The 26,573-nt window shown below is 72.9% G+C and overlaps 3 protein-coding genes across 8 annotated transcripts; 2 read left to right on the forward strand and 1 right to left on the reverse strand.

Moving 5' to 3' along the window:
* Nucleotides 1–115: 115 nt before the first annotated feature.
* NCKAP5L (NCK associated protein 5 like) lies at nucleotides 116–8,434 on the forward strand. 2 transcript variants are annotated; one of them, XM_066985585.1, is made up of 12 exons: nucleotides 116–269; nucleotides 2,952–3,189; nucleotides 3,491–3,559; nucleotides 3,673–3,711; nucleotides 3,802–3,921; nucleotides 4,030–4,143; nucleotides 4,587–6,445; nucleotides 6,849–7,011; nucleotides 7,107–7,185; nucleotides 7,282–7,575; nucleotides 7,744–7,877; nucleotides 8,010–8,434. In XM_066985585.1, the coding sequence occupies exons 2-12, from the start codon at nucleotides 3,088–3,090 to the stop codon at nucleotides 8,244–8,246; spliced, it is 3,210 nt and encodes a 1,069-aa protein (XP_066841686.1). In that variant the 5' UTR covers nucleotides 116–269; nucleotides 2,952–3,087; the 3' UTR covers nucleotides 8,247–8,434. The 2 variants fall into 2 exon arrangements, with proteins under 2 accessions (XP_066841686.1, XP_066841687.1); XM_066985586.1 differs by lacking the exon at nucleotides 116–269 and adding an exon at nucleotides 1,379–1,561.
* Nucleotides 8,435–8,779: 345 nt separating this feature from the next.
* Nucleotides 8,780–12,881, reverse strand: TMBIM6 (transmembrane BAX inhibitor motif containing 6). 2 transcript variants are annotated; one of them, XM_066985591.1, is made up of 10 exons: nucleotides 12,765–12,881; nucleotides 11,134–11,236; nucleotides 10,923–11,031; nucleotides 10,691–10,811; nucleotides 10,464–10,512; nucleotides 10,281–10,378; nucleotides 10,103–10,182; nucleotides 9,856–9,956; nucleotides 9,691–9,763; nucleotides 8,780–9,558 (listed from the first exon to the last, which is right to left on the reverse strand). In XM_066985591.1, exons 1-10 carry the CDS (start codon nucleotides 12,874–12,876, stop codon nucleotides 9,535–9,537), a joined length of 870 nt encoding a protein of 289 aa, XP_066841692.1. In that variant the 5' UTR covers nucleotides 12,877–12,881; the 3' UTR covers nucleotides 8,780–9,534. The 2 variants fall into 2 exon arrangements, with proteins under 2 accessions (XP_066841692.1, XP_066841694.1); XM_066985593.1 differs by lacking the exon at nucleotides 12,765–12,881 and adding an exon at nucleotides 12,520–12,670.
* Nucleotides 12,882–13,334: 453 nt separating this feature from the next.
* On the forward strand, nucleotides 13,335–26,366 carry FMNL3 (formin like 3). Of its 4 annotated transcripts, none has more exons than XM_066985588.1 (28): nucleotides 13,335–13,622; nucleotides 16,502–16,585; nucleotides 16,667–16,747; nucleotides 16,837–16,913; nucleotides 18,018–18,101; nucleotides 18,326–18,478; nucleotides 19,268–19,376; nucleotides 19,455–19,531; nucleotides 19,610–19,703; nucleotides 19,907–19,981; nucleotides 20,096–20,206; nucleotides 20,292–20,438; nucleotides 20,557–20,658; nucleotides 20,762–21,008; nucleotides 21,125–21,193; nucleotides 21,577–21,701; nucleotides 21,796–21,998; nucleotides 22,124–22,358; nucleotides 22,448–22,516; nucleotides 22,645–22,725; nucleotides 22,814–22,943; nucleotides 23,020–23,180; nucleotides 24,088–24,189; nucleotides 24,270–24,359; nucleotides 24,449–24,560; nucleotides 24,685–24,783; nucleotides 25,964–25,998; nucleotides 26,087–26,366. In XM_066985588.1, the coding sequence occupies exons 1-26, from the start codon at nucleotides 13,455–13,457 to the stop codon at nucleotides 24,774–24,776; spliced, it is 3,078 nt and encodes a 1,025-aa protein (XP_066841689.1). In that variant the 5' UTR covers nucleotides 13,335–13,454; the 3' UTR covers nucleotides 24,777–24,783; nucleotides 25,964–25,998; nucleotides 26,087–26,366. The 4 variants fall into 4 exon arrangements, with proteins under 4 accessions (XP_066841689.1, XP_066841690.1, XP_066841688.1 ...); XM_066985587.1 differs by having other exon boundaries at nucleotides 13,336–13,622; nucleotides 20,289–20,438; nucleotides 26,087–26,361; XM_066985589.1 differs by lacking the exon at nucleotides 18,326–18,478 and having other exon boundaries at nucleotides 20,289–20,438; nucleotides 26,087–26,362.
* Nucleotides 26,367–26,573: the final 207 nt, after the last annotated feature.

Here is a 26,573-nt window from a genome sequence, read left to right on the forward strand (position 1 = left end):
CGGCGGGGAGGGGGGTGGGCGGCACCGGGACGTGCTTGGGGCGAGCTCGGCCGTGACCGGGGGATGCGGCGGCGGCTCCGGGACCCCCCCCCCGCCCGCCCCCGGTCGCGGATTGGCGGCGGCGGGGGCGCAGGGCGGGGCCGGCCCGGTGGAGCCGTGACGTCACCGCCGCCGCCGCCGGGCCAGCCCCGGTCCCGGCCCCCCCGGTCCCCGTCCCGAGCCCGGTCCCGGCCATGCCGTCCCGTTCCGCCGCCCCGCCGTAGCCCCCGGTGAGTCCGCGGCGGGTTTGGGGCAGGAGGAGGGGAGGGGGAGGGGGGAGCGGAGCCGCCGCCGCCGTTACCGGCGGCTCCCCGGGGAAGTTGGGCCGCAGCTCGGGGGCACCGGGGAGGGGGGAGCCGCCGGGCCGGGCTCTGCGCGCAGCCCCGGGCAACCGGGCCCCGGCAGGAGGAGGCGCGGGGCGGCCCGGCCTCCCCCCCCCCCCCCTCGGGATGTCCCTGCGGCGTCCCGGCCACCCCGGTGCGTCCCCGGTGCGTCCCCGGTGCATCCTGGCTGTCCCCTGTGCGTGCCTCCTCCGCCCCCGGTGTGTCCCCGCCGCCCCCGGTGTGTCCCCGCCGTCCCCTGCCCGTTGTTCCCAGGTGTCCCCGAGGTGTCCCCGCCGCGTCCCCCCGTCCCCTGCCACATCCAGGCTCTCCCCGCTGTGTCCCCCGCTGTCCCCCATCCCGCCCGCGTGTCCCCGCTCCATCCTGGCCGTCCCCTCCGTGTCCCCGCTGTCCCCGGTGCCTCCTGGCTCTCCCTGCCGTGTCCCCAACGTGTCCCCAGCGCGTCCCAGCTGTCCTCGCTGTGCCCCTGCTCCCCTCAGGCTGCTTCTCCAGCGCATCCCGCTTGTCCCCGGTGCGTCCCGGCCGTCCCTGGGGTGTCCTTGCTGTCCCTGCTGCGTCCCAGCTGTCCCCAGTGTCCCCAGCGCATCCTGGCTGCCCCAAACGGAGCCCGGCCCCTGCAGCACGGTGGGGCTGGGGACGCTTAGGGCTGCCACCCCGTGTCCCCAAGTCTGCGGTGGTGGCGGTGACGTGGGGCAGGCCGAGGCCACCCTGTGGGACAGCGCGGTGGCTGGGGACGGTTCCCCGCTCGTGTCCCCGCAGCCGAGCGGTTTGTGCACGTGCTGCGTCCCCGGTGGCTGCTGTCCCTCGGACCAGGGTGACAAGGGGCCCGGTGGGACTGGGGAGGGTGAGCCGGGCTCCGAGCACCCCCGGCCCTGCTGCAGCCACGTCCCCGTCCCCTTCTGCTGCCCCAGCACTGTCCCCACTCCACGTCCCCGTGCCGGGGAGGGAACGGCTGCAGTGGCGAGGCCTGGGGGGGCTGCGGGCGGCTCTTCCCCTCCAGACAGAGCCTCACTTCCCCCCCGTGACGCAGCCGGAGCCGCTGGCCCCGGGGCCGCTTCCTGCGCCGGGGGCTGAGAAGGGGCCGGGGGACGCCACGTGCCGCCCGGGGGACCCCGGGGTTGCAGAGGGACAGGGACGGCACGGGGACGGCACAGGGACGGCACGGGGACAGCACGTGCGAGGTGCGGCTGCGCGGTGGGGCGCAGGGCGCGTGGCCGGGGTCCCGTAGCGCCTTGTGGTGGGGAGGGGGCTCGGGAGAACGTCCTGCGGCCTCTCCGCGCCTGTCCCCGCTGCGCCGCGGGACACGGGCGTGCTTTGGTCGGCGGTGCCGCTCTCATGGCGCCGGGTGGAAGGCGGCGGGGTTCGCACCGGGCTTCTCGGCTGCTCCTGCCCTCGGCCTGGCTGGCGACGGCGGGGTCCGGGGCGGCCTCGTGGGGTCCCTGCGGGGGCTGAGGCGCTGCGAGAGCCACGCGCACCCTGAGCTCGCCCGCTTCCCAGCGGCTCCTTCCCGTCCCGGCTGGTGGCGAGCCTCTGGCTCGAATCCTTTGCGGGGTGGCCACACGGCCCCTCACCCGCCGGCACCCCAAAAGCCTCCCTCTTACCCTCTCCGGTCTTCCCGGTGCTGGCCCTGCAGCCAAACGGCGCCAAGGCCCCGGGTGAGCCCTGGGTGAGCCCCGGTCCTCGCCTGGCTCACGGGTTGGGGGGGTCCCGACTCCCCCCCCCGCCCACAGCCTGGCCGAGGGTCCTGCCCCCCAAAAAACGGAGCCGGGTGCCCTGCGGGACCCCGCTCCGCGGGGTGCTGGGGGGCTCCGAGCCCCCCTCTGGGGGGAATTCCCGGTGCCCCCCGGGCTCTCCCTGCCGGGGGGTGCTCGGTGCCCCGAGGCGGGGGGGGGGCCCTCGGGCGGTGCTGCCCGGTTCGTGCCCGGTTCCCCGGTGCTCCCCGCCCGGGGCCGCGGGGCCGGAGCTGGCGGAGCCGCGCACCGGGGGCGGCGGCGGCGGCGGCCCCGGCTCCTCCCCGGCCGCGGTGGGAAGGCGGAGCCGGGCCGCCGCCGCCTCCCAACAATAGCGCGGCCGGGCCGGGCCGGGATGGAACCGGGAGCGCCGCCGGGACCGGCCCCGGGGCTGCGGGGAGCGGAGACGGGCGGAGCCGCCGGGAGCTGCGGGCTGTGAGTGTGCGGGGCTCGGATCCCGGGGCTCGGTTCCCGGTTCCCGGGGCTCGGATCCCGGGGCTCGGTTCTCGGTTCCCGGTTCCCGGGGCCGGGCCGTGTTCCGCCGCGCACAGAGCGGCCCCGGGGCGAGCAGCGCGGGGAGGCACCGGCACCACCGGGGGGGAACGGGGGGGGAGCCCCGGTGCAACCGGGCTGCCCAGCCCCGGGGGGGGCCCCCTCTGCACCCTGGGGCTCTCTGAACCCCCCGGTGCCAGCCCCGGGCTCCGTACCCACCGTGGCGACCCGGTGCTGGCCCGGGGGTGCTGTGCATGGCGATGCCGGTGCCAGCCCCGGTGTTCCCCGAAGGCACCGGAACCCCTGTTCCCCCCCCCCCCCCCCATCTCAGCCCCGGTGTCCCCCCCAGGTGACGCTGCAGAGGGACAAGGCTGGGGACGTCTGCGCTGTCCTGGCCGGACCCCAGCGACGTGAGGGGGGTCTGGGCCTGGCAGTGCCCCGGGCGGGGGGACGCCGGCCTCGGCTGCGTCCCCTCGCAGGCAGCGATGTCGGAGAGCGCGGCCGAGGCGCAAGGAGACGAGAGCCCCGCGGCACGCAGCGAGACGGGCACCAGCCATGAGCTCCTGCAGCGGCTGCGGGAGCTGGAGGTACGGAGGGGGGGGGAGCGGGGCCACCGGGCGGCTCCGGCCGGTGCCAGCGCGCAGCCGGTGCCACCATCCGTCCACAGCTGGTGCCACGGAGCCAGCAGCCCTGGGGACATGGTGGGGACAGCTCCCACCTTCTCACGGTGCCACCACTCCTGGGCTGGGGCAGTTGGGGACAGCCCTTTTTTGCAGCCCCCACAGCCCACCAGGCAGAGGAGGGTTCCCTCGGTGCCACGGGGAGGGGTCACCAAGAGCCCAGGCCCCTCGGCAGCGTCCCCTGAACCTGTCCCCTCTCTGTCCCCAGGCGGAGAACTCGGCCTTGGCCCAGGCCAACGAGAACCAGCGGGAGACCTACGAGCGCTGCCTGGATGAGGTACTGGGGACACCGGGGCTCGGCGGGGGTCACACGCGTGTGCCAGGGCACGGGGCTGCGTGTGCCCTCCGCAGCCCCCCCCCCACCCCCCAAGATCCTCTTTTCTTCCCCAGGTCGCCAACCACGTGGTGCAGGCACTGCTCAACCAGAAGGTGGGTGTCTGGGGGGTGTCCGTGGGGCTGGGGGGGGGGGACCCAGGGGGAGCCGGGGTGACGCTGCCATCGTTGTCCCCCCCCCTCCAGGACCTGCGTGAGGAGTGCATCAAGCTGAAGAAGCGCGTCTTCGACCTGGAGCGCCAGAACCAGGCGCTGAGCGACCTCTTCCAGCAGAAGCTGCAGCTCTCGGCCGGATCCCTGCCCCAGGTGCCGTCGGGGGGGGTCCGTGTTAATGCTGGGGGTGGGCTGTGGGGGGGTGGGCGTGGGGCAGAACCCCCCCCCCAGCCACGTAACCTGGTGCTGCCTCCCCTCCAGCTGCCGCTGCACCCGGTGCCGGTGTCCCTGGATGCTCCGGGCAGCCCCCAGCTGGGCTCCACCGAGCAGCCCCCCGCCTTGCTGCCCCCCGGCTGCTGTGCCCCCCCAGCAGAGGTGGGTACCGGTGCCTCCAACCCCCCCCCCGCATGCCTTGTCCCCATCCCCGTGCCCGTAGCATTGCCCTTTCCAGGCCTGGGGTGTCCCCAAGGCCACGATGAGCCCTCTGCGAGCCCGCGGCACCCCCATCCCTGAGCCCCCTGCCCTGGTGATGGGGGCTGCCCGTGGTGTCCCCGTCCCCATGCCCATGGTGTCCCCGTCCCCATGCCCGTGGTGTCCCCTTCTCCGGGTCCACGGCATCCCCTGCTCCTCCTGTGATGTCCCCAGCTCCCACCCCCCTTTGTCCGCGGTGTCCCTGTCCCTGGTTCTGTTGCATCCCTGTCCCCAGCCCCTCCACCCCTGGGTGTCCCCAAGCCCGTGGCATCCCCCTAGCCCATCTCCACCACTCGGGATCCCAGCACCGGGCACCCACAGGGTGACAGTGCCCTGTCCCCCCACAGGCCACCCCGGTGGGACCCTCGGGCAGCCCCGTGCTCAGCCCTGGCGCCCCCTCCCTGGACGCCCTCTCCCCCTTCTTCAAGAAGAAAGCGCAGATCCTGGAGGTGTTGCGCAAGCTGGAGGAGACGGACCCGCTGCTGGGACCCCCCTCGGGTCCCCCCCACGCCCAGGGGCCCCCCGACTCCCCCTGCTCCCCCGAACCCCGGGCTGGGGCCGACGCACCGGGCTGGGCCCCCTGCCCGCTGCGGGGCCTGGGGGCGGCTGCAGGGTGGCGGGGGGCCGAGGGCAGCCCCTGTTCGTCGCCGGAGGAGGCCGCCCCGCCGCGGGGGGCTCTGCTCAGCGCCTTGGCCGAGCGGCTGCTGCGGGGGGACGGGGGGTGCTGCCGCCTCAACGGCGAGGCTCCGGCCCCCCCCCGGCAGCGTGGCGGCGGCCCCGAGCACCCCGCTTTCCTGGGGCTGTACGCCCCGTGTGAGGAGAGCCCCGAGGGCGGCTTCGCCCCGCTTTCCCCCCGCCTGGGGCTGCCTTCACCCGGGGCGGGGGGGGCGCCCCCCTTGACCTCCCCTTCCAAGGTGCTCAAGGCGCTGAAGCTGCCGGGCCCCCCCGGGGCGCTGCGCCTCAGCCCCCAGCTCGCCCGCGCCTCCAAGATCCCCTGCCGCAGCAGCAACCCCGAGGCCTCACCGGTGCTCAGCCGCCGCGCGTCCCCCGACGCCCCCCCAGAGCCGGGCTCCCCCGAGCCCCCGGGTTTCCCCCTGCCTCACGCTTACGAGGCAGCCGAGCCGCCCCTGGGGCCGCTGCCGGCGGCACTCCCCGCCGGTGGGGAGAGGGCAGCCGCGTCCCCCCCGAGCCCCCGCCGTGGTGCTGGGGGCTCAGCCCCCTCCCGCCGCCCTGGCAAGAAGCCCCCCGAGCCAGGCTACCTGCCCTTCAAGGAGCGCCTGGCTGCCCTGGGCAAGCTGCGGGGCGCCGACAGCCGTGAGCCCCCCGGTCCTGGGCGGCCAGAGAGGGGCCACGGTGCTGAGCCGCGGCCCCCGGCCCGGGGGTGTTTGGGGGGCAGCCTGAAGCACCCCGAGCCGGCGCACGGCGCAGAGCCCCTGGCACGGTGCTACTCCTCCGGCTCCATGGGCGAGCACGGCAAAGTGGGGGGCAAGGGGCGCCCCCCCGGTGGCAGGACCCCGCCGCGCGCCCCCCCACCGCCTCCCGCCAAGGCTGCCCGCAGCCCCCACGGCAGCCCCACCAAGCTGCCCACCAAGGCGGCCGGCAAAACCGGGGGGCCCCGGGGCGAGGAGCCCAAGGCGGCTCCGGCGGCGGCGGCGGCAGCGGGGGCCGCCAAGGCAGCCGGGGGTCCCCGCAAGGCACCGCCTGGCCCCGAAGCCCTCGGCGCGGGGTCCGCGGCGGGCGCTGCCGGGCATTCGGCCATCGAGGAGAAGGTGATGAAGGGCATCGAGGAGAACGTGCTGCGGCTGCAGGGCCAGGAGCGGGCGCCGGCGGCGGAGGTCAAGGTCAAGCCGGCCGGAGGCTTGGCCAGCTGGTTCGGGCTGCGGCGCAGCAAGCTGCCGGCGCTCAGCCGCCGCGCCGAGGGCGCTCGGGGCCGGGAATGGTCCGGGGCACCGGCACCCCTGCGGCGCGAGGTGAAGCTGGCCGCCCGCAAACTGGAGGCCGAGAGCCTCAACATCTCCAAGCTGATGGAGAAGGCGGAGGACCTGCGCAAGGCGCTGCAGGAGGAGCAGGCCTTCCTCCACGGGCTGGCGTTGGACAAGGGACGGCCCCGGTCCCGCGGTCCCGGTGCTGAGCGCAGCCCCGGGCAGCTCCAGGTGATGTACCAGGAGGTGACGGCCGAGAACTTCATGCAGCAGCTGCTCAACAGGTCAGGGGTGGCCCCGAGGCCAACGGGGAGCTGGGGACACCGCGGGCTTGGGGACACTACGGGCTTGGGGACACCACGGGCTTGACACCGTGGGCGTGGGGACACCGCGGGCTTGCGGACACCATGGAGGGAGGGAGAAGGAGGTGATGGGGTTGGGGACGCAGTTGGGTCGGGAACGGGGACAGCGTGGGCAAAGGGGCTGGGGACACCACGGGAGGAGTGGGGGGATGGCACACAGCCGGAGCTGGGGACACCGTGGGCTTGGGGGCACTGCGGGTCCCCTCTGTGATGCTGCTCTGGGGGGGCAGCTGCTTGGGTGCCCCCAGCACTGGCTGGGTGCTGAGCGTGGTGGGGGTGTGTGTGGGGGTCCCCAACTTCCCTCCCCATGCCACCTTGTCCCCAGGGTGGACGGGAAGGACGTGTCCTACGAGAGCCGCCTGGAGCACAAGCGGGACCTGTGTGACTTCCAGCGGGTCTCCCCCGATGCCAAAGACCCCCGGCTCTGCCGGCCGCCCCGGAACGGGATCGTGGGCCACCTGCGGGGCTGCCAGGAGCCCCTGGACAAGGTTGGGACCCCCCCCGTGCCCCCAGTCCCCACCCCTCACCTATCCATCCGAGCTCCCTGGAGGCCACGGCCGCTCACCCTCCTCTCCTGCCGCAGGTGCCCGACGTGGGGCTGCGGGACGAGCTGCCGTCGGACGAGAGCTTGTCCGAATCGGGGACGTCGCAGCACTTCGCGGGTGAGCGGCCGTCTCGGAGGGCGTGGGGGGGGGGTCCCATGGGGGTTTTGGGGGCTTACCCCCCCAGCCCTCACGCCTCCGCTTGTCCCCCCGCAGCGTGCGGGTCGCTGACGCGGACACTGGACAGCGGCATCGGGACCTTCCCGCCCCCGGATTATGGGGGGGCCCCCGCTAAAAGCACCCCGAAACCCCGCGGGCGCCCGGAGCCGCTGCCCGGCGCCGCGCCGGCGCGGCCGGCGGCCCTCACCAAAGTGCCGCGCAAGGCTCGCACGCTGGAGCGGGAGGTGCCCAGCGTGGAGGAGCTGCTGGTGCCCGGCAAGCACCGCAGCGCGGCCCCCGCCCGTGCCACCGCCCCCCCCAGCGCTCACAGCCACCGGGGCTGTCCCCAAGGTGCGTGTCCCTCCGTGTCACCCGGGCAGGGGGTGGCCGTGCGACGCCCCGCTGGCGGCGCAAGGTGCGCCCCAGTGCAGTGTGGGGGGGGGGTGTCTCATGGGTGGGAGGGGGGGGTTGTGACCTTGCTGGTATTGACACCTCCCCCCCCCCTAATTTTCCCTGCAGACGCCGATGCCGAGAAGCCGCGGCGCGTCCAGCAGAGCAAGAACTGGACCTTCCCCAACGCCAAAGCCTGCGGCGCCACCGACCCCTTCCTCTGCCCCCCCGGGGGGCTGGAGGGGCTGCACCGGCCTGCGCTGGTAAGGGGGGGGGGGGGGCTGTGGTTGTAAGGATGTAAATAGTGGGGGGGGGGGGGGGGGGGGGGGGGGGGTGGGCATGGTGAGCCCTGCTCATTGCTCTGCTCATTATCACGCCCCCCCACATCCCCACAGGCACCCGCGTGCAGCCCGGCTGGGCACTGTGGGGCATCCCCGGAGGCCCCCCCGCCGCTGCCCCCCGCGCTCAGCGCCTGCAGCAGCCGCACGCCCAGCGCCTCGGACGTGGGGGACGAGGGCAGCACCGAGGCTCGGTCGCGGGACGCCGGCTGCGGCCCCCCCGGGATGGAGCACTCGGAGTCACTCAGCGACTCGCTCTACGACAGCCTCTCCTCCTGCGGCAGCCAGGGCTGAGACACCCCCCTCGCCCCAACCCTTCCACGGGCCCGTCCCATTCCCCCCCCATCCCCGGGTCACACTCGCACGTCTTCCACCCCTCGTCCCCCCCCACCCCGTGCAACGTTGCACAAGTGGGGGGCAGCAGGGGAGGGAAAGCGGGGCCCAACCTGGGGCTGCTGCCCCTGCTGGGGGGGGGGGGGGGTGTCCCAGGGCCCCATGCCCCCCCCCCCCCCCCCCCCCCCCCAGGCTGCGTGCCCGGGCCCTGTGCCCCTGCCCAGCTCTCTCTGATGGTGCTATTGCAGTGTACAGCCCCCGCTGCCGGGTTTTTAACTCAATAAAGCCCCCCCCCCCGTTTTATTTATATATATTCTCCTGAAGCCGCTGTCGTCTCTCAGCCTTGAGCCCCCCCCACAACCCGAACTCACAGTGCCCCCCCCCCCAGGCCCCCCCCTCCCGCCCGCCGCAGGCAGGGTCCAGCCACACACGGCAGCGGGGGTCAAGTCTGAGCGTTTTATTGACTTCATCCCGGTGTACAAAGTAAGACTATGGCGATTTTTTTTTTTTATTTTATTATTATTTTTTTTTTAATAGAGCTCTGAATCGAAACACCTTCGTCTTCACAGTCCGAGTGCGCGGCAGCGGGGGGGCTGCGCGCGGGCGGGGAGAGGAGGGGGGGGAATTACGGTCAGCGCTGGGGCAGACCTGCTGGGCGGCTGGCGGCTGGGTTCTTTTCCGTTGTATTTCTTGGCACTGGTGCTGAAGGAGAGGCTCCTCCGGCCCGGCAGGCACGGGGGGGGGGTTTGGCTTCAGGTGCCCAGCCCCGCAGGGCAGCTGGGGGGGGTGGTGGTGTCCCTCCGCCCCCCCACCGTCGTGGGGAGGGGGCCCGCAGCCACCTTTTGGGGCAGGGGATAACGCACCCCGGGTCTGCGCACGAGGGCTTGGCAGGGATGTGGTGCCTGCGGGGTCGGGGGGTGGGAGAAACCCCTAACGAAAGCTCCCGGCTCTGGGATAACCCTGACGGACCCCGGGCTGCGGAGCCAGCAGCTGCTGGCCGCCATCCCGGGCTGCAGGGGAGCCAAACTCCAGCAGGATCTGCAAAAATCAGCTGGTTGGTAATCAAAGGAAAAGCTAAACGAGAGGAAAAAAAAACAAAAAAAAACCACAAGGTGCGAAAGCTTCCGGGCTGCTTTTCATCGGCAGCAAGCACGAACCCCTTTAATGAATCGGAGGAGGGACGGGGACGGGGACGGGGGTGGGAAGGGGGAGCGGGGCGGGGACGGCTCCACCTCCACGTGGAGCGGCTTCACTTCTTCTCCTTCTTCTTGTTCTGCGAGGGGAGAGGCAGCCGGTCACTGCTGGGGCTGTCACTGCTGGGGCTGCGGCCCCCGTCCCCCCCTGGGCTGCTCAGCCCCGTGTGTCCCCCCCCAGCCCCCGGACGGGCCCGGGGAGCAGCACCCACCTCGGTCATGCCCAGGATCATCAGGAGCTCGCGGAAGATGTTGACGAAGTCGAGGAAGAGATCCACGCAGTGCCTGTGGGGACGGAGCGGGGCTTTTAGGGGGGGGGGCCTGGCCCACCCCACCCCATCCCACCCCCCCTCCCACAGCCCGGCTGCGGCGCCCACCAGATGTAATCCTTGTCGCCGCTCTCCGCCTTCTCGATGATGAGCTGCGTGTCGAAGAGCACGAAGCCGCACATCAGCATCAGCCCCAGGTAGAGGTTGGCCTGGTTGGGGGGGAGAAAGGCGTGTTAGACGGGGAGCTTCCCGGTGGGACCCCGTCCTGGGGGGGGGGGGGGGCCGTGTCTGCGCTCTGGGGGGGTTCTGGAGCTGGCTCCGGGCCCGGGGAAGGCCGGCGCGAGGCCGCGCTCACCGTGAAGAGCCAGGCAGAGCCCACGAACGCGTTAACCACGGAGGAGAGGAGCATCAGGGTGAGGCCGGAGAGCAGGAAACCTGCCGAGAGCGGGCAGCGAGTGAGGCCCCCGGCCCCGTGGGGGGGGGCCAGCCCCGGCCCCATGTGGGCCCCCCTCCCCCCCGGCCCCCCCCCTCACCTCCCAGGTAGAGGAAGCTGCGGCGCCGGGCGTAGAGGGCGCTGAGCGAGAAGCAGGCGAAGACGGTGGCGGTGCCCAGGAAGGCGGTGGGGATGATGCTAGGGGAGAGAGGCGGGGGGGTGAGCAGGGCCCCCGGGACACCGGGGGGGGGGCAGGGGTTCGGTGGGGGGGAGCTGCGCCTACCCAGGGTTGATGGCGATGCACATTTGCAGGAGGGGCCCCAGGTTGATGCCTGGAAGGAGAGAGAGCCGGGCGTTACTGTCTGGGGTCTCTCCTCACCCCCCCCCCCGGTTTCCGACCACAGGGGGAGGCAGCAGGGCGACTTTGGGGCCACCCAATCCTCTTGTGTGTGTCCCCCCCCCCCAGCAGCTCCTCAGATTTGGGGGGGGGGTGGGAGGGAGGGCACGTACCCGTCAGGAAGGCGAAGCCGGCCAGCATCCCCAGGCGCTTCTGCTCCGTCTCCCTGCTGTGGGGGGTGGCCGTCAGCCAGATCATCAGCCCCAGGGAGCCCAGGCCGGTCAGCAGGCTGAACTGCGGGGCGAGACGGACACCGGGGTTGGCGGGGATGGGGGGGGGGGGGCTCGTGTCACCCCGCCCTCCCGGGGGGGGGGGCTGCCCCCCTGCCCCAGCGCCCCCCCTCACCTGGAAGAGGTGGGTCACCACGTTGATGTAGGCCCCCACGGCGGCCACCAGCATGCAGAGGGCGAAGCTGGCGTAGACCCTCTTCAGGTGCTCCTGGGTGGAGGCCGAGCTGCGGACGAGGGGGGGGGTCGGGGGGGGGGGGTGAGGCTGGTTCGGGGGTGGGGGACGGGACGATTTGTGTAGCCCCCCCCACCCCCCGCGTGCTACTCACATGTGGGAGAACTTGAAGAGGGCATCGAAATTGATGTTGCGCTCGAAGACGTTCATGGTGCCAGCTGGGAGCAGACTCACCGGCAGCTTCGCAGAGGTGCAGGCTGGAAGGAGGGAGGCGAGTTTCAGGCTGGGTCCTGCCCCCCCCCCCCCCCCCCCCCCAAAAAAAACCCACCCTGCTCTCTGCAACCCCCCCCCCGATGCTCTCCCCGGCGCCGGAGGAGCCGCGAGCTGCTGCGTGGCTGCCGCGCTCTCTGCTGGGGGGGGGGGGGAGGCGCGTGGGGCTTCCCCCCCCCAGCTGGTGCAAGCGTTGCAGGCTGTTGCGAGACCGGAGCTGCCCCGGGAGAGGCCTTGAGCCCCGGGGGGAGCGCTCCCGGCAGCTGGAAAGCGGCTTTGCACCGGGCCCCCATTAGCGGCCCTAATGCCGTCCCCAGCCGAGGGCCCCAGCGGCGCCCAGGGCTCCCCGCGGGGCCTCCCCCGGCTCGGCGGCTCCCATCCGCCTCCTGTTTACTCTGGCGCGGGCGAAAGCGAAACCGGCCCCGGGGTGGGGGGGGCACGGGCAGCCGGTCCCCGAGGGGTGCAGGGGGACCGGGAGGGCCCGGGGGCTCTTCCCCGCACCCGGTGCCTTTCTCCGGGGCTCCACCGAGGCCCCGGTGCTCCTGGCGGGGGGGACGAGGTGCTCCCCGCTGCCCCGGGGCGGTTCGGCCCCAGCACCAGGACAGGGAAACCAAGGCGGGTGCCACCGGGGGGGGGGGGGGGGGTGCACAAGCACGGGCTCCTCCCCGCACCACCGGGCAGAACCGGAGACTGCTACCCTACCCGGGACTACGTGAGACGGGGCACGGGGCAGGGCCGGCTCCTCCCGGGCTCCCCGAAACGGCAGCGGGAGGGGAGCCCGGGGGGGGGGGGGGAGGACCGGTTCTGAGCGCCGGTGCCGGGATCAGAGGGCGGCAGCTGGATGCACTCGGCGATGCCAGCTCGGGCCGGGCGACCTTTACCCGGTGCCCGCCCCGGCGCCGCCGCTGCCCGGGGCCCAGCGGCTGCCGCCCCGGGGGCTGCGCCGAGCGCGGGGGGGCCGCTGGGGGAGCCCCCCCCACACCCAGAGGGGAGGCCCCGGGGGGGATCCCCTCGGCACGGGCCGGGCTCAGAGCGGCCCGGTCCCTGGTCCTGGCCCCGGTCACGATCCCGATCCCGGTCCACGGCCCCGGTCCCCGTCCACGATCCCGGTCCCGATCCTGGTCCCCGCCCCCGGTCCCCGGCCCCGACTCCGGTGCCCGGTCCACGATCCCGGTCCATGGCCCCGGTTCCGATCCCGATTCTCGGTCCCGTTCCCCGCCCCCGATCCCGGTCCCCGTCCCCGGTCCCGGCTCCGGCCCCGGTCCCCGACCCCTGGTCCCGGTCCCGGTTCCGATCCCGGTCCCGGTTCCCGGCCCCGCCGCCTCTGGGCCCGGTGCGAGGGGGCGGCCCCGGCCCCCCCGGGAATGCCTCGGGGGGGGTTGGCGCTGCCCAGGCCGGGCCCCCCCCGGCCCTGTGGGGGGGATCCGGGGGCCCCCCGCGTCCCGCAGCCGCCGCGGGGGCTCCCGGGGCCGTTAACGGGGCCTGGTCCCAGCCCCCCCCCCCCGCGGCCCTCACCTGCGCCGCGCTCCGCCGTCCGTGCCAGGCCTCGAACGCTCCCCACTGCGCCCCGCCCCCCGCCCCCCATTGGCTGTCCCCTCTCCAAGGCCCGCCCTCCGCCTCTCCCCATTGGCCCGCCGCCCGCCGCTCAAGGAGGGGCGGTGCGGGGGGGAGGTGGGGAGAGACGCTGCCGAAGCCTATTGGTCGGCGGCCGCGCCCGAGCGCCGCCATTGGCTGCGCTTCGTCCCGCCCCCGCGCGGAGCCGCGGGGCTCGTTGGGCGAGGCCGGGCCAATGGGCGCCGCCCGCTTGCCTGCTGCTCTTGGGCGCCCCCTGGCGGCGGCGGCGGCGGACTGCAGGCGTGACGGGGGCGTGGCTTGACGGGGAGGAGGCGAGGCCTTGTGGGTGGGGGCGTGGCCTGGCGGAGGGGGCGTGGCCTGGAGGGGGTACGAGTGTGGTTGAGCGAAGGGGGCGTGGCCTGGCGGGATGTGGGCGTGGCCTGGCGGAGCGCGGGTGCGGTGTGGCGGAGGGGGCGTGGCCTGTGGGACGGGGGCGTGGCCTAACGGGGAGGGGGCGTGGCCTGGCGGGCGGGGCGGGCACGGGAGGCGGTGGCGGGCGGCGGGCGGACGGCACGGGCCGGGCCGGGCCGGGCTGGGCCGGGCCGGGCCGGGCAGGGCAGGGCAGAGCCTCCCCGCCGCCCCGGGCCGGGGATGGGGAACGTGGAGAGCGCGGACGGGGAGCCGCTGCCCCGGGGCCCGGGAGTGGCGGTCGCCGCCGCCGCCTCCGCCGCCGCCTCCCCCCCCGGGGGGCTGCTGGCCCCCGGTAAGATGCCGATGCCGGAGCCGTGCGAGCTGGAGGAGCGCTTCGCCATGGTGCTGGTGAGCCCCGATCCCCGCCGTCTGACCCCCCCCCCCCCGGCGGTCCCGGGGCGCCCCCGCCCGCTTCCTCCCGGTGCCCCCCTCCGGTCCCGGGGCTCCCCCCCCCACCCCCGTCCCGGTCCTGCCGCTCCGTCCCGGTGCTCCCCGTCACCCCCCTCCTGCCGCCCGCTGCTCCCCGCATGGACGCGCCCCGGCGCCTGGCTCCGGGCAGCCGCGGGCGGGACGGAGCCGCCGGGGAGCTCCCGCCGCCGCCACCGGAGCCCGGTAGGAGCAGCCGGGCTGGGCCGGCGGCGGCAGCGGCCCCGGAGGGGGTGGGCAGCGGCTGCGGCTCCGAGGGGGGACAGCCCCGGGGGAACCCCGGCCCGGGACGGCCCCTCGGGGGTGACGCCTCTCCCGGGGCACCGGGGGCGGGGGGGGGGGGGGGGGGGGGGGGGCGGCCTTCTACCCCCGCCCCGTGCCGGGAATTTCTGCGGGAAAGCCCCGTGGGGACGGTGGAACCCCGGCAGTTCGCAGTCCCAAGGGGTTTGGGGTCCCCAAAGGTTTGAGGTCCCTGGGGGTTCGGGGTCCCCAGAGGTTCGGGGTCCCCAGAGGTGTGGGGTCCCCGGGGGTGCCATGCCCTACGTGGCCCCCCGGCCTTGGAAGTCCTCCGGTGGCCACCGGGGCCGTGCCGGTGGCGGTGACCGGCTCAAGGTGTGGTGTCCTCCCCCCCCGGCTCCCCGCTGTCCCCGTGCCCTGGCACTGTGCCGTGGCTGTGCCGTATCCCCGCGGCGTGGCCCCGGTTTGGCGGTGCCAGCGGATAACGGGGGGTGTGGGCCACCGCGGACCACCAGTGCCATCGTGCTGCGCAGTGGGGTGGCCCCGCAGTTGGGGGTTTGGGGCTACCTGCGCCAAGGTGGCCCCGGAAACGGTACCGGGGATTTGTCCCCAGTGGAGCGGGTGGCTTCGGGGGCACCGTGGCCGCGTGACAACCGGTGCGCGTGTCCCCGGTGTCTGGCTCTGTCCCCGTGTCCCCAAAGGCCATCACATCCCCGGGCACGGTGGTGGCCGCAGCGAACGGAAGCCGCGGCGGGCAGGAAATGCCGAGCACGGCCCCGTGGGGCTCTGGGCTGCGGCAGCCGGGGCTGGGGGACACTGGGGGGGGGACAACTGGGAACGGGGCCGTCCCCCCAGCTCCCGGTGGCACACGGTGCTGGGGGCCGTGGCTCAGCGCAGCACCTTTGGGGCTGATGCTGTGGCCGGTGCCTATGGGGCTGGGGGGGGGACGCATCCTGCCGGGCGCATGGGGATGGCACCGGGGTCCCCGTTGGCACTGGGGTGGGGGCACAGCCGTAGGGGCTTCACCCGTGGCTCCCGCGGTGCCATCGTGCCCGTGCCGCCGTAGCTGCTGCTTGATGTCCTCCTGCTGCCGTTGGGAGGGAAATATTTCACCGTGTGATGGGGCGGCAGCACTGGGGCCCAGCACCGGGCAGGATCCGGCCCTTTTGCCATCCCCAGGTGTCCCCCAGACAGCCCCCGGGTGGGCTCTGTCCCCATGCAACCCCTGTCCCCAGTTCATCCCCATCCGGGGGGGGGCTCCGTCCCTGTCCCCGGGGGGCTCCATCCCAGCTCAGCCGTGGGGGGGGGGGGGATCTTTGGGGGGGGTGGGGGGTGAAGGAAGTGCCCCGGCCGGGAGCGGCCCCGCTCCCACCACAAAGGCAGGAAGCGGAGCAGCGGGAACGGCGGCGAAGGCGCTCACGCTTCAAAGCCCCCGCAGCCCCCAGCCGGGCCCCCGGCCCCTCCTCGGCTCTGTCCCGGGGGGTCCCCTTGCCCGGGGAGGGCGCAGGGCCGGGGGGGGCCGGGTGTGAGGCACTGCGGGGGCGTCGGGCTGGGCCCTGCAATTTTGCAGGCGGCGGCGGTAGCAAAACAAGAGTGGCCCCGTGGGGAGGGAGGCACCGGCCCCGTTCCCGTCCCGTCTCGCCAAGGGCACGTTTGGGGGCGCCGGGGTCCCTGTCCCCATCCCCGTGGTGCTGTCCCCTGCTCCCGTGGGGCTGTCCCAGGGGTGCTCAGCCTCGCCCAGGCTCTGCTCCTGTTTCCTGCAGCTCCGCGGGGCCAGGAAGGGATAATTTTAGCTGCCACGGGGCGGGTGGAGTGCTGGCACCTCCCTGCTGTGGTGGCGGCTGGATTCGGCTAACGGCCCTGCCCGCCAGCCACCTTGGCTCGGTGGCAGCACCCAAGGGGGATGGCAGCACCCAACGGGGGTGGCAGCACCCAACGGGGGTGGCAGCACCCAACAGAACGGCACCCGCAGCCATCCGGCACCCCCGGCGCCCATCGTTTCCACCGTGGCACCTCGTTTTTCCCAGCTCGTCCTTGCCGGTACCGGCGCCACGGGCCACATCCTGCACCAGTGGGTCCCCAGGTCCCTCTCGGCACCCGGGAAAGCCCAGGCCCTGCCGTGCCCGGCGCCGCGGTCGGCACAGCGGAGGCTGCGGTTTGCCAGCGCGGAAGCAGGCGCAGACAGGAAGCTTCACGGTGGTGCTGGGGAGATTTGGGGCTGTGGCAGCGCCCGGTGCTGCCCGCCTGCCTGGCACGTGTCCCCATGTCCCCGTGTCCCCATGTCACCATGTCCCCGTGCCACGCTCGTGTCCCCATGCCCCAGCACTATGCACCACGGTGCGCCCTGGCCATGCCATGGGGCCAGGTGCCGCGGGGCCACTGCGGGAATGCCGTGGGCTCGTGGGTGGCACAAGTCTGTCACCAACAAAAGCCACGTTGCGGGGCTGGTGGCCCCGGGTGCCACAGGTCCTGCGTGGCTCAGTCTGGGAGCAACATCCCCGCGGCGTCCCCTTTGTCCCCACCGTGGGATGCGGTGGCGTGACGAGCCCCCGCTGTGTCCCCAGAGCTCCATGAACCTGCCCCCGGACAAAGCCCGGCTCCTGCGGCAGTACGACAACGAGAAGAAGTGGGACCTCATCTGTGACCAGGTGCGGGGCCGGGGGGGGGCTGCGGGGCCGGGGGGGCTGCGGGGCCGTGTCAGCGTCTCCATCTCCCCTGTCCCTCCCCAGGAGCGGTTCCAGGTGAAGAGCCCCCCCCACGCCTACATCCAGAAGCTGCAGAGCTTCTTGGACCCCGGAGTCACGCGGAAGGTGAGGGGCTGGGGGCTGCGGGGGGGGGGCGGCAGGGGGGCGAAGCGAGGTGGGGTGGCGGCACAGCTCAGGGCTTGCTCTGCCCGCAGAAGTTCAGGAGGAGGGTGCAGGAGTCGACCAAGGTCCTGCGCGAGCTGGAGATCAGCCTGAGGACGAACCACATCGGGTGAGCGCGGGGTGCAAGGAAGGGTGGTTTTTTCTGGGGGGGGGGGTCCTGGGTGGGGTGAGAGCGCAGGGTGCTGGGGGGCACGGGGCGCTGCAGCTGCAGGGGAAGTCGGAGCCGGTGCAGGAACTGGGCTGGTTCCTGCTCGGCCGTGCCGCAGGCCGGGGCTGCCAGCGGGCAGGTCCCGGGGGCGGATGCCGGGACGGATGGGACGGCGCTGACGCCCTGCGCGAAGCAACGCGGCCAAATCCTGCCCAGCTCCTCCCCGTGGCCGGGGGGGGGGGGCTCAGCGCCCACCCCACGGCACCCCAGCCCCGCACGGGAGCTCCGGGGACGGGCGAAGCCAGGCTGGCCGCGGGGCTGGGGACCGGAGGACGATGGGGACGTCCCCATCCGTGCCCGCGTGCTCGGGGGGGTTGGCGCACGTGCCGGGTTGCGCCCCCGTGGCGGCCCCAAAGCGGCTGTGGGATTCGGCTCTCCCCACCCGCGGCCTGAAAATAGCAGCAGCCTCAGACAGGAAACGCGCTGGGGCGAGGGGCTGGGGCCGGCAGGAAATAGGCGGCCGCGCGGCCCCGGCTGCTCCAGCTGCGGCCTGACTCACCGCCCGCGGCACGCGGCGTGGGGACGCGCGGGGCCGTGGGGCCGTGCACCAGCCCCCCCCCCCCCCCACCATCAGCACGCACGGGTCCTGTGCGCTGCCCCGTGTCCTCGTGCACCTCTGCCCACGCGCACCCCATGCACGCCCTGTGTGCGCTAGCCCCCGGCACACGCCCCCCACGCACACACACGCGTGCCCCCGGTGCTCTCCATCCCTGCCGGGCTCCCTGTGCCGTGCCCGAGCCTTGCCCCGGTGCTGAGCACCAGGCTGTGGGCTCGGTTTCCCGCCCGGTGCTGAGCCCTCCCCTCCCTGCAGCCGGCAGATAACGCCCCAGCGGCGCTGGCGTGGGTGATAGCGGGGGGCTGCGACCGCCGTCGGTGCTGGGGAGCCCCCCCCGACCCCCTCTGTGCGTTGCAGCAGTGCTGGCGGGGGGGGTCCCTGTGGGCTGGGGGCACGGTTTCAGGGCGTCCCCAGCTCCCCCGGGCTCTGACCGCTGTGTGCGGCCGCAGGTGGGTGCGCGAGTTCCTCAACGATGAGAACAAGGGGCTGGACGTGCTGGTGAACTACCTGTCCTTCGCTCAGTGCGCCGTCATGTGAGTAGGGGGGGCTCAGCGTCGCCCCGTGGTGCGGAGGGGCCGGGTGCCCGCTGAGGGTCCTTGCTGCAGGCTGGCGCTTAGCCCTGTCCCCGGGGGCGCGGGGTGCTCAGCCCCCTCCTCGCCCCGCTGCTGCCGCGCTGCCTCCGCTTCAGCGCTTGCTCCGGTGGCTGTGCCGCTCCGCGCCAAAGCCGGGCCCCCCTTCTCGCGCGTGTCCCACCCAGGTTTGATTTTGAGGGCCTGGAAGGCGGCGAGGACGGCGCGCTGGAGAAGCTGAGAGCCTGGAGCAGATCCATTGAGGATCTGCAGCACCCCAGTGCCCTGCCTGCCCCCTTTGCCAGCAGCCTGGCCCGCTCCGCCCGCCAGACCGCCCTACGGTACGTACCCGCCGGGCTGGCCAGCTGCAGGGGTGCGCGCCCAGCACCCCGTGCCCAGCCCCGCGCCGTCCTGCCCACGGTGCCTGCTGCACGCTCAGCGCCCCCCGTGCCACGTGCTGCCCCTGCGCCGTGCTGCGCGCCGTGCCGTGCCCGCCCCGCGTGCTGCAGCCACCGCCCTGTGCTGCACCTTGAGCGCCCGCCTGCGCCGTGCCCTGCGTGTGCCGCGGTGCCTGCGCCCCGCGCCGTGCTGTGACCCCTCGTGCTGCAGCGTGTGCCGTGCCCTGCCCGCCCGCAGCAGCACGGCGCCGGCTGTCCCCGTCCTGCCCGCGGTGCGCGGCCCCCGTCGGCGGCACCCCGACCCCCTGCTCTGCTGCGGCCGTGCTGTCTCTCCTCTCCTCTCGCTCTCGCTCTGCCCCGGGTAACGTGCCCGTGTCTCTGCCCGCAGGGCCGGGCTGCTCGCCTCTCTGGCTGCGCTCTCTCTCTCTGTCCTCTGCGCCCGCCTCGCCGCTCGCCGGGTAAGTACGGGCAGCACTTTGCTCCGTGCCTCCACCGGCCTCTGTCCCTCTCGCGCTCCGGCCACTTCTCTCTGTCTCTGCCCCTCCGAAAGCCCCGCGGTCCCCTCGCCGTCCCCACCGTGGTCCCGTCCCCACCTCCCGCGCGTGGCCCTGGGCACCGCCGGGTGCTCCAGGACGCAGCTGGCGGTGGGGTCGGCTCCTGCTTGCGGCGCGGCACCGGCAGCGCCAGGGTCCCCGCTCACCGTCGCTGTGTCCCGTCCCGTCCCCCCCCCAGCTACGGGACGCTGCCGAGCCGCAAGGCGCTGAAGAACTCGCGCCTGGTGAGCCAGAAGGACGACGTCCACCTCTGCATCATGTGCCTGCGGGCCATCATGAACTACCAGGTACGGGTGCCCCTGGGGGGATGCCGCCGCCGCCACCCACGCCGGCACCGCTGAGGCATCCCCGCTCCCTCCCCGCAGTACGGCTTCAACCTGGTCATGTCCCATCCCCACGCCGTCAACGAGATCGCCCTGAGCCTCAACAACAAGAACCCCAGGTAAGGGTTGGGGCTGCCCCGGGCAGGCGCAGGGGTCCCCTGCTGCCGGCTGGGGACGATGGCTCTGCCGTGCCCCAGGACCAAGGCGCTGGTGCTGGAGCTGCTGGCGGCCGTGTGCCTGGTGAGGGGCGGCCACGAGATCATCCTGTCGGCCTTCGACAACTTCAAGGAGGTGAGGGCAGAGCTGGGAGAGGGCAGGCTGGGCGGGGGACGAGCAGGAAGAGCGGGGACATCGGCGCCGAGCTGGGATGGGAGCGCCAGGACCCGGGGAATGGAGAGAATGGGAAGACGAGGACCGGGCTGGGTTTGGGAGACTGGAACCAGCCAGGCTGGGGGACCGTGGCCGTGCTAACTCCTCCATCCACCGCCGCTCAGGTGTGCAAGGAGAAGCACCGCTTCGAGCGACTCATGGACTACTTCCGCAACGAGGACAGCAGCATCGACTTCATGGTACGGTGCCCGGCCCCGGGACCTCGCCGGGGCTGGGGGGGGAGAAAAGGGGGGCCAGGAGGAAGGGTCGGGGGCTCCCAGCCCCGCTGATGCAGCCCTGCCTGCATGTCTCAGGTGGCCTGCATGCAGTTCATCAACATCGTGGTGCACTCCGTGGAGGACATGAACTTCCGCGTGCACCTCCAGTACGAGTTTACCAAGCTGGGGCTTGAGGAGTTCCTACAGGTACTGGGGGGGGCGGGGGGGGTCTGGGGTCTGGGGTCCCCCCCGAGGAGTCCCCGGCCCTGACGCCGTCCCCTGCCCGCAGAAGTCGAGGCACACGGAGAGCGAGAAGCTGCAGGTGCAGATCCAGGCGTACCTGGACAACGTCTTCGATGTCGGGGGGCTGCTGGAGGATGCCGAGACCAAGAACGTGGCGCTGGAGAAGGTGGAGGAGCTGGAGGAGCACCTGTCCCACGTACGTCAGCGACACGGGGTGCCCTAGGGGGGGCCGGCTTTGTGCCTGGGGGGGGGGCGGGTTGGAGACGGCCACGGGGGAGATCCCCTGGGCCACGGCTGTGTCCCCCCCCTCGCAGCTGACGGAGAAGCTGCTGGACCTGGAGAACGAGAACATGATGCGGGTGGCGGAGCTGGAGAAGCAGCTGCTGCAGCGGGAGAAGGAGCTGGAGGTGGTCAAGGTGCGTGGGGACCGCAGGGCTGGGGGTGGGGGGCGGGAAAAAAGAGGGGAAGGGTCCCGACCTCCCCCCCCCAGACCCCGACTGACGTTGGCCCCCCCCCCAGGAGACCTACGAGCACACGAGCCACCAGGTGCACACGCTGCGGCGGATGATCAAGGAGAAGGACGAGGCTTTCCGGCGGCGCTACGGCTCCAAGCCGCCCCCCGTCCTGGGCGCCGAGCCCCCCCCCCAGTCCGAGCCCCAAGCTCTGGATGAGGCCCCGAGGGTCCCCATCCTGCCTCCCCCGGAGGCTGCGCCCCCCCCGCCGCCCCCGCCGCCCCCCCTGCCGCCCCCTGCGCCCCCGCTGCCAGGTGAGGATGGGGGGGGGAGCTGGGATATCCCCGAAATTGGGGTGTCCCTGGGGCTGGGGACCCCAAATGGGGACAGCCACCCTGGGGCGTGGTGTCACCCTCTCGTCCCACTGCAGACAAGTGCCCGCCGGCCCCGCCGCTGCCCGGGGCTTCGCCCTCCATCGCCCTCACCGTTGGGCTCTCAGGTAGGTGGGGAGGGACCAGGGGTCGGGGACGGGGAGGGTAAATGGGGACAAGGACAAGGGAGGGTTCAGGGACCATGGGGACGGGGATGGAGGGTGCAGGGACCGTGGGGACAAGGAGGGTGCAGGGACCATGGGGACAAGGACAGGGAGGGTGCAGGGAGTGGGGACATGGGCAGCGTGGCTGGAGATGGTGACGGGTTGCACAGACCAGGCGTGCAACAGCCATGGGAAGGGTGCAGGCACCGTGGCAATGGGGTTGGGTGGCCCAGGGCAAGGGGACAGCGTGGGGACTGCTTCTCCAGGGCTGGGTGGCGCAGGGTGGGCTCGGGATGCGTCCCCCCGCCCCGGGGGAGGCTGAGCTGGCTCCTGCTTGCCCCCGGCAGCCATCCGGATCAAGAAGCCCATCAAGACCAAATTCCGGCTGCCCGTCTTCAACTGGACGGCGCTGAAGCCCAACCAGATCAGCGGGACGGTGTTCAGCGAGCTGGACGACGAGCGGGTGCTGGAGGTGCGCGCGGGGCCGCAGCGGCTTGGAGGGGATCGGGGTAGGGTGGGGGGATGCTGGTGGCACCGCTGAGCCCCCCGAAACCTCCCCCTCCCAGGACCTCGACCTGGAGCGTTTCGAGGAGCTCTTCAAGACCAAGGCGCAGGGCCCAGCGCTCGACCTGGTCTGCGCCAAGAACAAGGCGTCGCACAAAGCCGCCAGCAAGGTGACGCTGCTGGAGGCCAACCGGGCCAAGAACCTGGCCATCACCCTGCGCAAGGCCGGCCGCGGCGCCGAGGAGATCTGCAGGGCCATCCACACGTACGGGCGGCGGGGCCGCGACAGGGGGGCTGGGTGGGGGGTCCGGTCTCAGCGCCACGGGGCCAAATGCTTGGGGGGGGAGGCTCGGGCGAGGCGTCCGGGTCCCGACGGCACGGTTGGGGCAGGTTCGACCTGGCGACGCTGCCGGTGGACTTCGTGGAGTGCCTGATGCGGTTCCTGCCCACGGAGGCGGAGGTGAAGGCGCTGCGGCAGTACGAGCGGGAGCGCAAGCCGCTGGAGGAGCTGGCGGACGAGGACCGCTTCATGCTGCAGTTCAGCAAGGTGGAGCGGCTGCCCCAGCGCATGGCCATCATGGCCTTCCTGGGCAACTTCGCTGAGAACCTGCAGATGCTGACACCGGTATGGAGCCGGGGAGGGCGCCGGGAGGGGTCCCGCCACGGCCCTGCGCCCCGCTGAGCCCCCCCCCTCCTCGTCCCGTCCCCCTGCAGCAGCTCAATGCCATCATCGCGGCCTCGGCCTCCGTCAAGTCCTCCCAGAAGCTGAAGCACATGTTGGAGGTGGGCACGGGGAGGGGGCCCTCGCCCTCCGTCCTCGCCGTAGCTGGATGTGAGGGTCCCATTTGGGGCATGGGGGCTCCTCCCTGACCCCCCCCCCCCCCCCCATCCCCTGTGCTTCACCCCTGCAGATCATCTTGGCTTTGGGCAACTACATGAACAGCAGCAAACGCGGCGCCGTCTACGGCTTCAAGCTGCAGAGCCTGGACTTGGTGAGCAGCCCCTACCTTGGGGCTATGCGGGGTGTGGGGGCATCCCCTTTTACACCCCGTAACCCCCCCCCGCCACGTGCCCCCGCAGCTCCTGGACACCAAGTCCACGGACAGGAAGATGACGCTGCTGCACTTCATCGCGCTGACGGTGCGGGAGAAGTACCCCGAGCTGGCCACCTTCTGGCAGGAGCTGCACTTCGTGGAGAAGGCAGCCGCAGGTGCCCCCCCGTGTCCCCCACCTCCAGCCGCCCGCCGTGGCCTCGGGGCCACCCTGACCCGTCCCTGTCCCTGCAGTGTCCCTGGAGAACGTGCTGCTGGACGTGAAGGAGCTGGGCCGGGGCATGGAGCTGCTGCGCCGGGAGTGTGGGCTGCACGAGAACGGCGTCCTGCGGGCGTTCCTGGCCGCCAGCGAGGGCAAGCTGGAGCGGCTGCAGAAGGACGCACGGACAGCCGAGGTGGGGGGGGGCACCGAGCCGCTTCGCGCGGCCCTCGTGCACGCCTTGGCACGCCTGCAGTGCCCTGCGTGCTCCTCGGGTGTCCACCGCTTTGCGTGCCCCCCCCCCCATGTGTGCCTTGTCACACGCACCTTGCTCTGCGTCCCCTGCTCCGAAACGCCCTCCCGCACCCCTTGGCACGCTCGCCTCGCTCTGCAGGCCCGTGTGCGGGCCTTGCTCTGCACGCCTCGCTCTGCTTTGCACTTGTGTGTGCCCCTCGTGCACGCCTCGCCTTGCGCTTGCCTCGCTTGGCACGCTCCCCGTGCACGGCCCGGCACACCTGCCTCGCTCTGCGCGCTCCCCGTGAACATCTCGCCGGGCACACACACCTTGCCTTGCACGCCCCTTGTGCACGCCTGGCTTTGCACACCCCTTGTGCACGCCTGGCTTTGCACACTGCTTGTGCACACCTGGCTTTGCACGCTCTCTGTGCACGCCTGGCTTTGCACACTGCTTGTGCACACCTGGCTTTGCACGCTCTCTGTGCACGCCTGGCTTTGCATGCCCCTTGTGCATGCCTGGCTGTGCACACTCCTCGTGCACACCTGGCTTTGCACGCTCTCTGTGCACGCCTGGCTTTGCATGCCCCTTGTGCATGCCTGGCTTTGCACGCTCTCTGTGCACGCCTGGCTTTGCACGCTCTCTGTGCACGCCTGGCTGTGCACATCCCTTGTGCACGCCTGGCTTTGCACGCTCTCCGTGCACGCCTGGCTTTGCACGCCCCTTGTGCACACCTGGCTTTGCACGCCCCTTGTGCACACCTGGCTTTGCACGCCCCTTGTGCACACGTGGCTTTGCACGCCCGTTGCACACCTCTGGGGAGCCGCGGGGCGCGCAGCCCGTCGCTCACCGCCCGTCCCCGTGCCAGGACGCCTACAACACGGTGGTGCGGTATTTCGGCGAGAGCCCCAAGACCACCCCCCCGTCTGTGTTCTTCCCCGTCTTTGTCCGCTTCATCCGCTCCTACAAGGTACGGGGGGGGGCCAGGAGGGGCCGGGGGGGGGGTCTCGAAGCGGGCAGGCTCCTGGTGCCACCCCTTCGCCCCGGCAGGACGCGGAGCAGGAGAACGAGACGAGGAAGAAGCAGGAGGAGGTGATGCGGGAGAAGATGCTGGCACAGGAGGCGAAGAAGCAGGAGAAGGTGAGCGCGGCCGGGCCAGGGGCTGGGGGGGGGGGGGGGTGTCTCTGATGTGTGTGTGGGGGTCTCTGATGTTGGGGGGGCCCTCGCAGCGCAACAAGTGGCAGCAGCAGGAGCTGATCGCGGAGCTGCGGCGGCGCCAGGCTAAGGACCACCGCCCTGTCTACGAGGGCAAGGACGGCACCATCGAGGACATCATCACCGGTACGGCCCCCCCCACGCCCCACCAGCCCCTCTGGCCTCCTCACGCAGGGGGCTGACTTTGTCTCTGTCACCCCCCCCGACCTGTGCCCCCCTCCTCGGCCCCATGCCCCCCGCCCCCCCGCAGCGCTGAAGAGCGTCCCCTTCACGGCCCGCACCGCCAAGCGGGGCTCGCGCTTCTTCTGCGACCCGTCCCACCACGACGAGTCCAGCTGTTAGCCCCCAGGTACGGCCGTGCATGCCCGGCCCCCCCCGAGCCCCGCATGTCCCCCCCCGAGTCCTGCATGCCCCCCCCGAAGCCCCGCATGCCCCCTTCCCCACCCTCTCCCTGCACGCGGTCGCCCCGGGGGGCTCCGTCGGAGCGGGGCTGGGTCTCAGCACGGGGGCTGGGTGCAAGGCAGGGTCCTGGTGTGGGGTCCTGGTACAGGGCACAGCATCAGATCCCGGCACAGGGTCCCGGTGGGACACCGGATCCCGGCGCAGGGCACAGCACCGGGTCCTGGTGCAAAGCTGGATCCCGGCGCAGGGTCCCGGTGGGACACCGGATCCCGGCGCAGGGTCCCCAGTACGAAGCTGGGTCCTGGCGCCACGGCCTGGCACAGGATCCCGGAGTGGTGCTGGATCCCAATTTGGAAACCTGGTTAGAGGATCGGGCCGCGATGCCAGATCCCAGCACGGGATCGTGCTCTCAGGCTCGGTCCCACCCCCGTGAGCTAACGTAGGGTCTGGCTGCAGGGCTGGGTTGCAGCAGGGGATCCCAGCGTGCTGCCGGGTCCCAGCAGCGGATCCTAGGGCACTACAGGATCCCAGCAGCAGATCCCAGGGCAGTGGGATCCCAGTGCATTACAAGCTCCCAGCATGGGATCCCAGGGCAGTAGGGGATCCCAGCACCATACCAGGCCCCAGGGCAGTACGGGATCCCAGCAGCAGATCCCAGGGCAGTGGGATCCTAGCGCATTGCCAGCTCCCAGCATGGGGTCCCAGGGCACTACAGGATCCCAGTGTGCGGCCAGCTCCCAGCATGGGATTCCAGGGCACTACAGGATCCCAGTGTGCGGCCAGGTCCCAGCATGGGATCCCAGGGCAGTAGGGGATCCCAGCGCGATGCCAGGCCCCAGGGCAGTACGGGATCCCAGCAGCGGATCCCAGTGCCGCACTGGTTCCCAGTTCAAGGCCGGGCTCCCAGCACGGCCAGCCCTGCCCGATCCCAGCACAGGATCCCCGTGCCATACTGGATCCCAAGGCGGGGACCCGCAGCAGCGCTGGGTCCTGGCACATGGGGCAGCCCTTGGGGTGCTGTGCCCCCCCCGGGGATGGTGCCCCCCCCCCAGGACACTGGGGCTGCCCCCCCCCCGGTGCCGGGGCTGCCCCTGATGCTCTGTTCTCTCCCCCCCCCCCCCTCCCAGCCCGGAGGCGCCGGATCCGCCTGTAGCGCACGAGGGTAAGGACCTGGCACCGGGGGGGGGGGGGGGGCACAGCGGCCCTATTGCCCCCATCACCCCCCCCATCACCTCGCTCTGCCCCCCCAGGTCCCGCCGGACGCCTCCATCCTGCCCCCGGCGCCACTTGGATGGGGGGGGGACATCCCGGTGCCACCGTCCTCGCTTGGGGTCGGGGGCAGCAGCCCCCTCCTTGTCTCCCCCCCTGTGCCTGGGGGCTCGCCCCCCCCCCCCCCCTCCCAAAGCCCAGCAGAGGCCAAATCCTGCTCCCGGTGCTGGGGGTGGTGGAGGGGGGACAGGGTGGGGGGGGGGCTGCGGGGGCCGAGGGTCCCCATCCCCAGGCCCTCATCTCCCTGGAGCCACTGGGACCACTGGGGGGGGGTGGGGGGTGGGGGCGCCCCCCCCCCCCAATGCTCATCACTTTGACCACTGATGAACACTAATTGCCAAAAAAAAACACCAAAAAAAAAAAATCAAACACAAAAAGGGACCAAAGCCAGGCTGGGGGGGGGTTGGGGGGGGGGGGGGGGGGGGGGCAGGATGATGCCTCCCCCTGCCCTGTCGCCCCCCCCCCCCG

Source organism: Anser cygnoides, chromosome 32 (genome assembly GCF_040182565.1).
Source record: "Anser cygnoides isolate HZ-2024a breed goose chromosome 32, Taihu_goose_T2T_genome, whole genome shotgun sequence".
NCBI classification, from domain to species: domain Eukaryota; kingdom Metazoa; phylum Chordata; class Aves; order Anseriformes; family Anatidae; genus Anser; species Anser cygnoides.

What these genes read in the sequence shown, in the direction of transcription:
- TMBIM6 (XM_066985591.1), bottom strand. Translation starts at nt 12,876, where the DNA reads ATGGGGAGAGGCGGAGGGCGGGCCTTGGAGAGGGGACAGCCAATGGGG. An exon ending in GACGGCGGAGCGCGGCGCAG is followed by an intron (nt 11,237 to 12,764) that starts GTGAGGGCCGCG and finishes CCCTCCTTCCAG; the next exon opens with CCTGCACCTCTGCGAAGCTG. An exon ending in GCTCTGCCTGGCTCTTCACG is followed by an intron (nt 9,957 to 10,102) that starts GTGAGCGCGGCC and finishes CCCCCCAACCAG; the next exon opens with GCCAACCTCTACCTGGGGCT.
- FMNL3 (XM_066985587.1), top strand. Translation starts at nt 13,455, where the DNA reads ATGGGGAACGTGGAGAGCGCGGACGGGGAGCCGCTGCCCCGGGGCCCG. An exon ending in TTCGCTCAGTGCGCCGTCAT is followed by an intron (nt 18,102 to 18,325) that starts GTGAGTAGGGGG and finishes TGTCCCACCCAG; the next exon opens with GTTTGATTTTGAGGGCCTGG. An exon ending in AGGACGCACGGACAGCCGAG is followed by an intron (nt 23,181 to 24,087) that starts GTGGGGGGGGGC and finishes TCCCCGTGCCAG; the next exon opens with GACGCCTACAACACGGTGGT.
- NCKAP5L (XM_066985585.1), top strand. Translation starts at nt 3,088, where the DNA reads ATGTCGGAGAGCGCGGCCGAGGCGCAAGGAGACGAGAGCCCCGCGGCA. An exon ending in ATGCAGCAGCTGCTCAACAG is followed by an intron (nt 6,446 to 6,848) that starts GTCAGGGGTGGC and finishes CCTTGTCCCCAG; the next exon opens with GGTGGACGGGAAGGACGTGT. An exon ending in CCACCGGGGCTGTCCCCAAG is followed by an intron (nt 7,576 to 7,743) that starts GTGCGTGTCCCT and finishes TTTTCCCTGCAG; the next exon opens with ACGCCGATGCCGAGAAGCCG.